Below are 10,813 nucleotides of genomic sequence, written 5' to 3' on the forward strand. Positions count from 1 at the left end.
AATTAATTTAATTATAATTTAATTTATATCACATCACTTTATAGAATGCAAGACATATATATCGCTTCCTTTGAACCGCATCTGTGCGAGGGTATGCGAAAGTCGATACCTCGCTCTCCCAGCGTTAACAGAGGGTTTTGATCTCGTGCAGCCGCTGTTAGCTGCCAGCTGATCCGCTTCAGGCACCCAGAGCAGCCCCAAGATCGGGAGAGCGCTGAGCGGAGCGGTTCGGTTCGGATTGGATGTGAGTGAAGTGGAGTGGAGTGGCGCGGAGCGGAGCGGAGAGCGTAATGCTGCGACCGCTGGTTACTGCTACTGCTACAGCTACAGCTACAGCTACAGCTACTGTTACTGTTATTGTTATTGTTATTTGGGGAGTGTGATAGGGGCGCAGTAACTTGGCCCACACCGACGACGCGACAGTTTTGAACGGAACTTGCTGGTGCTTGGATCGCAGCTCCGCCGATCTCCGCGAGGTTGAAACCAACGACTTCGATTTCGTCGCTCAAATCACATATCACAAATCGCCAAATACAAAAGCCTAGTTGTGCACATCTATATATTTTTTTTCTGTTTGTTTTCCGTTTGCGTGCTAAACCATTTGTGCTGGTGATCTTCGTGTGGAACATAAAAACCTAATATTCCGAATTTTCAAGCCGTGTTTCCAAAAGAGTAAGTGGTGGCTTCTCCAAATCATTTCAACACAAATCCGCAGCGTAAACAAACCAAACAAAACCCGTGCGACCCTCGGCTGCGACTAACATTTAAACTGAAACTGCTTTTTGTTATTGTTTATATGTTTTTCCACTTTTGCCCCAGTGAAGCCGGGCCTTAAAAAAGCTCTCCACAGCGCACAGCCTTTTGTTATATATTTTTTTCCAAATAGCTTTCGACCCAAACCAGAACACTGCTTTATCATTAACAAATGCAAAAAAAAAAAAAAAAAAAAAAAAATGAAAACAGAAAAGTACAATTGCAATTAACGTTTTTTGATCTGGCTGTTGAGTTATTGAAGTGGGCCTGTGGAAAACCCCTGTGAAAACTGTTGCGCTTGAATTCCCCAGTGGCTAAAAACCAAGTATAAGCCGGGCTTAATCGGTATTCAAATCAAACTGCGTCAAATCGCGTGCGAATCGCAGATTAGTGATTCATTAATGCAAGTGAACTTGGCTCAAATGTAGTCGCTGCTTTAAATTGCCGTATATCAAGTTGTTTATGATCGAATTATTGCGGATAAATCATCAATAAAGTTCAAAAAACTAATCAGTTATTTCTTACAGAACTTTATAACAAATCATCTTTGGTGAAAACATTTAAAGTGCTCAAGTTCAAAAAGGGCGGTTTTCTACAAATAATTTAGTTTAAAATGTACATTTGCGGGTTTATTTATTAAAAAGTAACACGTTTTATGATAAAGTTGGCTCACAAAAGTCACACCTAATATAATATTGATATACTAGTTTACAATTTTGTTTTGTAAAACAATCACGTTCAGCAACATTAAAATGCCCCATTAATTTGTGAGCAAATATATATATATATATATTTCCAAATCAGAACTTATATCGTATAGAAAAACTGGGCCCACAGTTTGAAAGGATTGTATGATTCTATCTATCCCTAGATCAAAAAACAAATATCTAAATTGTGCCCTAGTTTTTCAAAATCTTATTAATATTTGCGCCTTCCGAAAGTTGAAATCGGTTAATCTTGAGCTCGCATTCCAGACGGCGCCGTTGACCCGATCCCTTTGGGAGCCCTTTGGGGAGCAGATCCATAATTTATCTTGTAGAACTTGTAGAACCCACTGCCCATTGCCCACCGCCCATTGCCCTCCGGTAGCCCCAAGTAGCTCCAAGTTTTGCCTTTTCTTGTTTGTTGTTTGCTCTGTAGCTCGCCATCCACACAGGGGCCATGGATGCAGTGGAATGATTATCATGTCTATATTGTAATTGATTTGCCTGAGCGAATAGCCAGACGGGAAGACAAGCTCTGGGCCTGTTCCCTGATCTGCCACGCCCCCGTCTCCACCGCCGCCACCGCCGCCGCCTCCGCAGGCTTATCATTAACGCTCGAGTCTTCCTTTTGTTTTGGAATTCTTGTGCCGGGGCAGGGGGGGGAGTGGTGGAGCAATTGCCTGGTCGGGGGGCACTCCCTTCGCTTAATTGGGGACCGCCCAAGTGGGGATCGCGGTCCCGAGATGATTCCTTTCGGTTTCTCGCCTTCTCCTCCTTGGGATTGCTTTAAATGATTTGATATCTTCGGTTGACGCACCGGGAAGGAATGCCTCGCAAGTGGGAGAGTACATACAGCTGCCACCTGCGCAAACTTAATACAGATCATTTAGGTGAGCTCTATCGACTAAATGATACCTGAGGCATAGAAATTGCATATAACTAGCCTTCTCAGGTTAAACGTTTTTTAAGACAGCTTGTAAGGAGTCACCTTATTGTTTAGCTAGGTATACTATCTGTCACATACTCATTGTTGATCAGATTGGCCCAAAGTTGGCATACCCCTTCAGTACAGGGTATTAAAAGTAAAACGCAAGCCTGTCGCTTTTGCAATAATTATTCGCATTCATATTTATAATTTAAAAACGTGCTGAATTTTGTAATCTGTACGCAGTCAGTGCCTTGCGCTCTCTCTTTCCCTCCCCAGCTCCCTGTCTCTCTCTCTATCTCTCTCTCTTTCACACTGCCTGTCGATCTGTAATATCTGCGCTGACGAAATGCCTCAGTAGCAACAACAACAACCACAACTGATAACTGATAACTGACTAGACGCGCAATGTTAACCGTTGAATCGGGTTGAAGAGACCTTCGATGCGACAGGTTGTGCAATCATCAGCTTACCACCCGTAGAACCAACATCCAAATACGCTTTCATTCCCTAAGCCAAAGTAAGATCTATTGAAATGCTTTTTAGATTGATTAGTGAATAATTTGAATACTTTCAATTCCAATTGGAAATTATCCCAAATTTGGCAATCCACTGTTAAGTTAACAGCTGTTATTCCGCACAATGCTTGTGCAGCAGCCGCCAAAAATGAACAACAACAACAAGAGGGCACAGGAATGTCAAGATGAATCACACAGGTGTGCGTGACACCTGGCAACAGAGAGAGGGAGAGAGAGAGAGACTTTTGGTCAGTCATATCAATCGGCATTTGTTTAACTGTTAAAAAGAGCCAAGTAAAGTAAGGAAAACAGAAAGGAAAACAATGATAGCTGATTTCTGTGTGCGTGTGTGTATGTTGATTGCAACACACAAATAAACAGTTGTACACCCACTGCACCTAAAACGCAAGTGCAGAAACACACACAAATTGAAACTCCCAAGGAGTCCCGTTACAAGGCGAGCTTAAAGCTATTTTTAACTCCATCCGATCTCGCTCTCCTTCCCCTTTCACCTCCTCTCCCACACTTGCTGCTATCTCCTTTCCTGTGTTGTTGTTTGCACCACTCTCTCTTCTCACTTTGCCCTTCTTCGTCTCCACGCATGCACTGCACGAAAGCAGGACCACTTCGAAAAGATCAATGCAAATTCTTCAGCTTAGTGATAGGATGAGTAAAAGTTGGAAACTTTGGAAGTTGCGCTACTTACATATACCTGTAATTTGAGCCATTACAGGTATACAAGTTATCTTTTATAATGTTTGAGTTTCTGTAGAGATCATTTGAATTTGCAAGATACACGCTCCTACATATGTACATATATATTTACCGATCCATGGGGGAGCATACATACATATGTATATGTATGTAGCTATGTTTACATCTTCCCCACTTCCTCGTCTTCTATTTTTTGTTTTGCATTTTAATGAATGAACGATTGTTGCGATTTTACAATAGCCATTTATATGTTGTTTTTTTTTTTTGCTTGCTATTTCACTAGGCTGATAAAGCGCCTTGACCAGCAAGCTATATACAAATCTGTATATACATATGTATTATAGCATACAGTACGTATTGCTGGGACCTATCACTATCACTAGGCGTGCGTTTCATTATCGACAGCCCGAGAAGAAGAAGAAGAAACGCGAAAGGGAAACGCGAACTGACCTATAATAAGAATTTTCATATTTGAGCAGTACGCAAAAAAAAGAACAAGAAGAAGAACATGCAAACGCAAGGGAGCGCCGAGAATAAGAACAAATAATAACAAATAATAATAAAATGCATTAAATGCCACAGCCGCAGTGGAGCCTGCACTGGAAATAAATTCATGAACTAACTAACTTAGTGCGTAGAATGCGAATTCTTCTGTTTAAAAGCAGAACGCAAAGTCTTTAGTTCGCAAGCAAAACTCAAATTCTTCAGTTGGCTCATGTTAAGTAAATTTGAACTTTTTTTTCGAGTGCAGCATAATCAGTGGCTTAATGCTGAATGCTACTTTCATATGCAGGAAATACTAAGCTGCATACGCACTTGGCATACGAAATAGACCAAATGGAGTTCCGAAGACAGGAAACAGAGACTGAAGAATAGAAGAATTCCCGGCTGAGTCTTCCAGATTGCCGGCGATTACGAAAGAATCCTGTCGCCTTTTGCCGCCTAGAAGGGCTTTAATGCTTTAATGGCCACAAGTGTAGCTGATTTATGAGTCAGGGCATGGCCATAATAAAAGAAAGAGGCAAACAGGCAACAGCCGGCGAACAAACGCGGCTCATTCACGGCCAAAAGTGGTTGCATTGTCTAATACCGTGTAAGCACAGTGTATTAGTTGTCTCAGTCGTTTTGTAACCATCTTGCACTTGGCAGAATCGGTAGATTTACTCAATTTATCACTTTATTGTTTTGTTACACCTCTTGAATGGTTTACTCGGCATTGTGCGATAGTTGTTGAAAACTTTACGATTTCGATCGAAATAAAGGGGTGTTTATCTAGTGCAGCAGGTGACTAACGTGCGGCACTTCCTGTCACAGGTTGATTGCCTCATTGATATGCCTGACGCACCATCTCGTACCCTCGCCAGTGATAAGACGTTTTGTATCAATGTCAAGTTGGTTTTTTTTTTTCGCTGCTACCTCCAACGTTGGTCAACAACGCGCTCATAACCGAATTGACCCCAATTCGAATGGAAAACGTGCCCGCCCACCTCGCACACCACCCACACCTGAAGAACACACCTGCCCGAAGAATTGACATTGGTATTGTTATTGTTATTGTTGCTGTTATAGTTGCTGTTATTGTTGCTGTCATTGTGGCGGAGCAGCAAATAAACCAAGACAGCCAAGTCAGCCTAGGAAAACAATATGAATCTCTGACTCTTCTGATATCTTAAAACCCGACCCGCACATCAAGTCGTAAATCAGTCGGAGTCTGGAATAAAAGGGCGACTTCACACCTCTCTCGGCAAACAGAATTATAAAAACTATAAAACTATAAAAAAAAATATATAAAAAAACTATATAAAATGATCAAGTGAATAGAAATCCTCGCCATCTCAAAACTTCGCGGCGGGAAAGAATTTTCCAAACCAATTTTAGCTTAAATTTTAGTTTCCGGAACTATTCAATACATGACTCATGACTTTCAATTGTTTACTTGCGCTGAATATTAATATTATAATAATATAATATTATATAAAATGATATTATATTATAATTATTAGTAAATTATTTATGCATTGATTGCAATGAAAGTATGTTAAATTTAATATTAATTAGGTATTCTCACCTGGCTTTTAGCTAATTGCAACAGTTTCCGTGTCTGCAATCCATTCAATCGAGTTTGGCAGCTGTTCCTCCAACACAACCGCATGGCCATGTCCCGCATCCGCAACCGAAACCGAATCCTTGTGCCCATGCAGCAGCTGCTCCTCCTGCCACTGCTGCTCCTCGTCCTCCTGGTCGTGGGCAAGGCAGCGGCGGGCTCCTTGGTGTCCCCGAACAACAGGCAGCCATCGCAGCGCTTCTTCTACGCCGCCGCCACGTCCTCCTCCTCCTCCTCGCAGACGAAGGTGCGCCTGCTCCGCCAGGCGGAGGATCCCAATGCGGCGCCGGCTGCACTGGAGGGCAGTTGCTGTCAAGGAGCAGCCGCCGAAGCTGGAAAACCATTGACGGTAAGCCAAATGCTGCAATCAAATTGCGATAATATTCAAAAGTATTATATTATTGGGATATGTATTTTCACAAATAGAGTTCAAATATGTCAAACGCTGCTCAGAGCTAGTAAATTTAACGTTCTTATCAGATTCGAGCTATATAATTAAGTGGGATTTTTTAGAGTTTCGAGGGTAATTCCAGTTACTCTATATTTGTGGGTCTTTCCACACTGCTCAAAATCATACAAAATGCCATGAGTAAAGCATTATTAGTTAGTGTGTTATTTAGCAAATATTACTATAACATCTGGCTGCATCTAGATGGCGCCACTGTGTCGCGTAGAGACATCGCCTAATTGGGTCAGCGTCATCGCCGCCGTTTTGTTTGCAGCTTGATAAGGCGCAGCCTCGCTGCACAACCCCAACCCCAACCCCAACCCGTTGCCCGATTCCAGATCCCCGATCCCAGATCAGAGACCCCAATCCCAGACCCCAAACCGCAGATCCCAGACCCCAAAACCCCAACCAAAGATCGGGAGCAGCCGGTGGACAGTGGCGCCGTTGTCTCAGCATCTTCTCACGCAGCGAAAAAGGAGTAGAAACTAAGCAAAGTTTACTGAGTATCTATGAAGCTAATCTGTTTATGAAACGAAATCGTAGATGGGTATTTTTTGTACTTTATGAAATGTACCACTCTGAACTAGTATTTCTCTCAGTGAGCGCCTCTTCTGCTTCTGTGTCTGCGTCTTTGGCATTGATAACGAGTGCCGCCTTGATTCCAAAACAAATAATTCGCACTACGTTTTTAATTGGGCGTTACTCACTGTAACCCCCACTTTCTCACTCACTTCCCCCCTTAAAGTAAAAACCAAAAGTTTTGTTTACCTCGGTGCTCAGATCAACAAAAGGTTTCCTTTCCCATTTAGATACATACATATGTACATATATGTACAGAGATACTTAGATACATAGATACTTAGATACATTTGTACATTTATATTTATGGTGGAAGGGTTTGCTTTCTTTGGGGATTACGGTGGAGCAGTCATATTGGCTGGGTAAACAAGAGTGGGGATCGGTTTCTGGGCACTCGGCAAATAGCAGGGCAGTAAAGCCAACTAAGCACAGAAGTCGAAACCAAAACAGTTCCGATATCGGATGGCAATTAGTAGAAATGGTAGAAATGCGATTCACTTCCTGGAAGCTTATCAATAAGCAAATATGCAGGTGGATTGGGGCATCTATTGTTCCTGGTAAGCATTCCTTTTGGAAATTACCTCTGAGTAAATAGATGATCGTAATTAAATGGAAATATTGGAACTGCTAATTGCTGGAATATTTTGGTAAGCCCATAACTATACAAATTTTCGAAAAAAAGGGGTAATTCATAAAGTTTCTGCTTTAAAATGATAAATGTACAACGTTCTGTTTAATAACTCATAAATTATTATTTTTTCCAATTATTCATGCAATTTTCGGTGTAAAAGTTAGGAATAGTTATGAAGTTAGTAATTTGAGTGTATAGTTATATTATTTCTAATATTCCAGCTGCTTTTCCTGCGATCGCGATTATCACGGCGTTTAGTTAGCTCATAAAATATTTCCCATTTCCCCAACGATCGTTTGTCATTTGCCCTTGAACTTTCTCCGCCTTGTGACGCAGTTGCTGCTACTCTTTTCTATAAACATACATATGTATGTATATACATATATGCCCCGATCTCCGCCAGATTGGACAATTAGCGGCTGGAGTCGCAAATGTCGCTAATGAATCATGGCTTAGAGCATGGCTACCGTCACAACTACATATACATACGTACATACATACGTATGTATCTACGTGCAAATTGACCAAAACTGAGAACTCGGCACGTGGTTACGTTGCGGATTCACTTGCTCCTCCGCCGCTGGGAGCAGTCCAAAATAACTAGGTGACGCACGTTGGCGTCGATTTGGTGTTTATTCAAACCATTTCTATGCAGTTGCCGTACGTTTTTCAATGGAATCACGGCGTCAATGCGACGGGAGTTCGATTCGAAATGGGCAAACGGCAGTAGATGGTACATGGTAGTAGTGACCTATGACTAAGTTGATAGGAATGTGCGGGTGAACTGAAACCATGTCCAATCCATCTTACAGCTGCCACTGGCCGTGTCCGCTGAGCTGACCAACGTGACCGCCGACTACGACGTGTCCGGCGAGATGCCCTCCTCCAAGGGTGAGTACTGGGACAACTCCACCTGGCAGCAAGTTATCCAACTACCTTTCTCTCTTTGCAGAAAACTTCAAGCGCAGCATCATGAAATGTAAGCATAAACCAATCACACACACCCTTACTTATTCCTGAGCACCTTGTGCCTCCTTTGAGCCGCGAAACCATGTGCAAGTAAGCTGATAACCCAAATCCCAATCTGCAGCAACCGTGAGGAATGCGACGCCGGCGAGCTGCTCCCCGCAACCGACGATCGTGGAGCTGAAGCCGCCGGCGGAGGATGAGGCCAACTACTACTACATGCCGGCATGTACGCGGATCAGTCGGTGCAATGGATGCTGCGGTTCCACGCTGATCTCCTGCCAGCCGACGGAGGTGGAGCAGGTGCAGCTGCGGGTGCGCAAGGTGGACCGGGCGGCCACCAGCGGTCGCAGACCCTTCACCATCATCACCGTGGAGCAGCACACGCAGTGCCGCTGCGATTGCCGCACAAAGGCGGAGGACTGCAACGTGTACCAGTCGTATCGCAAGGATCTGTGCCGCTGCGAGTGCCACAACACGGACGCGAGGGACAAGTGCCTGGAGCAGGCGGAGAACAAGTACTGGGTGGACGACAACTGCACCTGCGTCTGTCGCTACAACCAGAGCTGCACCACCGGCACCGTCTTCGATGAGACGCAGTGCAAGTGCACCGACGTGAGTGGCTCCCGATAGGACACACCAGTGGCTCCCTTTGAGGCTCCACGGGCAGGGATCTGGTCTGGTTTCGATCTGGTCTGGTCTGGGGATCGGTTGTGCTCGTCCTTGGTTGGTTTGCGGTTGCTTCCTGGTGGTGGCTCCCTAGCTTAAGCTGTCCCGACAAGTTCCTCGCTTATTTATTGTATTTCTTCTGTATTTTTAATAGTTTCTTGGCCATTTATAGAACTACTTAATAATAGAGTTTGAAAGCTATTGCTTAGAAGTATTTTCAAAATCACAGAAGTTCACTCTGCGCGAATTCTTTAGCACTATTTGTAGTAGTTTCCGCCTAGAAGTTTACTCCGTTTGATTTGACATATTAAACCAACCAACATTTCCAAATAATTTGCAGTTAAAGTAGTGCTTTGGTTAGTGAAAAACATTAAGTAGATATTAGTTCACAGTACTCAGGTTCCACTGTTTCGCTTTTGGCTTTTGCTTAAACTTAGAGTAGACTGTTTTAATACTGTTTATTACTGTTTGTTCAACTGCTGGCACACACTCCATACCTTTTACGTAATGTAAGTCACTTTATAAATGTACGTATGTTTTCACTGCTGTTTCTTTTGTGTTTCGTTTTAGATTAAAAATGTCGAGTATTATTCTTAGAGTCCACAAAAAACACAACACACACACACAACACACAAAATATGTTCGATTGCGAATGCTAAAACTCTTGTGATACTGTTTAAATTAACTTTCTCGAACAAAAGAACTAACTTTAAATTAGCAACTTCTGCTTAGCGATTGGTTAAGGATTGACAAATAAATGAAAATACACTTAATAAATATATAGCTGAGTTGAGGCAAAAGAAGGGAGAAGGGAGTTGCATTGTGTGAGTACTTGTCCTGCTTAAATGTTTATTGAACCCGCTTAGAAACGATAATATCTCCATCTGCATGTCTAATCTTTCCTACAAAATATAAATATTTCGTTTTCCCAATTTCCCGCTTTTAGAGTTATTTATTCCGTAATAAAACACTTTAATTTGTTAATTAATTTGATTTAATTTGATTTACCCTTCTTAGCCGGCTGCACCCATCAATGTTTTGGACCGCAAGCGCTTCATTGTCCAGGCGGTACAGGTGGACCCCGATAACACCACCCTGTACAGCGTTTGAGGAGTACGAACGCCAGCTTCCTAGCGGGGAATCCCCGAGTACTGAGAAGGCAATTGCCGTGGAATTGCACCCTGTACTTTATATTATTTATAGTTACCGATTAAACCTAGGCTAAAACTGCATTCCCCCTTACACTTAACACACAGTATTTACCCCCTTTGAAAGAACTGCGGCACAAGCAAAAACTTTAAATGGTTGCGCAGCAATCTCTGCTGAAATCTCTCTCTACTTTCAAATACATTTTCAAAGTATTTTAGACCTTTTAGAGATTTCTGCGCATATCCTGTACATTAATTTTTATGAATTTGTTTATATAACCTTTTAAGCGCCTTTTCCTTTGTCGCGGCTTTGTGCACATTTGTTGATTTCCGTTTGTTTAAGTTTTAAGTCATCCTTAATGAGTTGTCCACAAATTAAACGCTTTCCAATAATCCGCCGTACTTCATATGCATGTAACTTTTTTTTTGTAAAAAAATGTTAGACTTAAGTTTACGTAAAGAAAATACAGACAAAGTGTTGAATTATTATTCAAATGTATTTTGATTCACAGCATTTTTGGGGAATAAACTGGTGCTAATACTAAAAAAAAGATTATAAGTACGAAGATCTAATTCGAAAAAATGTTATTTAATTTCTAAAGTCAATTTAATGTTATTTAAGCCCATGTTAATGCTGGCGCCATCTATGAGCAT

At 42.2% G+C, this 10,813-nt stretch overlaps 1 protein-coding gene across 3 annotated transcripts; it reads left to right on the forward strand.

The window, feature by feature from the left end:
- Positions 1–278: 278 nt before the first annotated feature.
- Positions 279–10,648, forward strand: LOC120456507 (vascular endothelial growth factor C). Of its 3 annotated transcripts, none has more exons than XR_005616836.1 (7): positions 279–672; positions 5,694–6,067; positions 8,189–8,267; positions 8,329–8,355; positions 8,467–8,957; positions 9,582–9,835; positions 10,029–10,648. XR_005616836.1 is itself a non-coding variant. In XM_039643375.2 (6 exons), exons 2-6 carry the CDS (start codon positions 5,765–5,767, stop codon positions 10,119–10,121), a joined length of 993 nt encoding a protein of 330 aa, XP_039499309.1. In that variant the 5' UTR covers positions 287–672; positions 5,694–5,764; the 3' UTR covers positions 10,122–10,648. The 3 variants fall into 3 exon arrangements, 1 of the variants encoding a protein (XP_039499309.1); XR_005616837.2 differs by having other exon boundaries at positions 281–672; positions 8,467–9,520; XM_039643375.2 differs by lacking the exon at positions 9,582–9,835 and having other exon boundaries at positions 287–672.
- Positions 10,649–10,813: the final 165 nt, after the last annotated feature.

The sequence above is a fragment of the Drosophila santomea genome, chromosome X (genome assembly GCF_016746245.2).
Source record: "Drosophila santomea strain STO CAGO 1482 chromosome X, Prin_Dsan_1.1, whole genome shotgun sequence".
NCBI lineage: Eukaryota > Metazoa > Arthropoda > Insecta > Diptera > Drosophilidae > Drosophila > Drosophila santomea.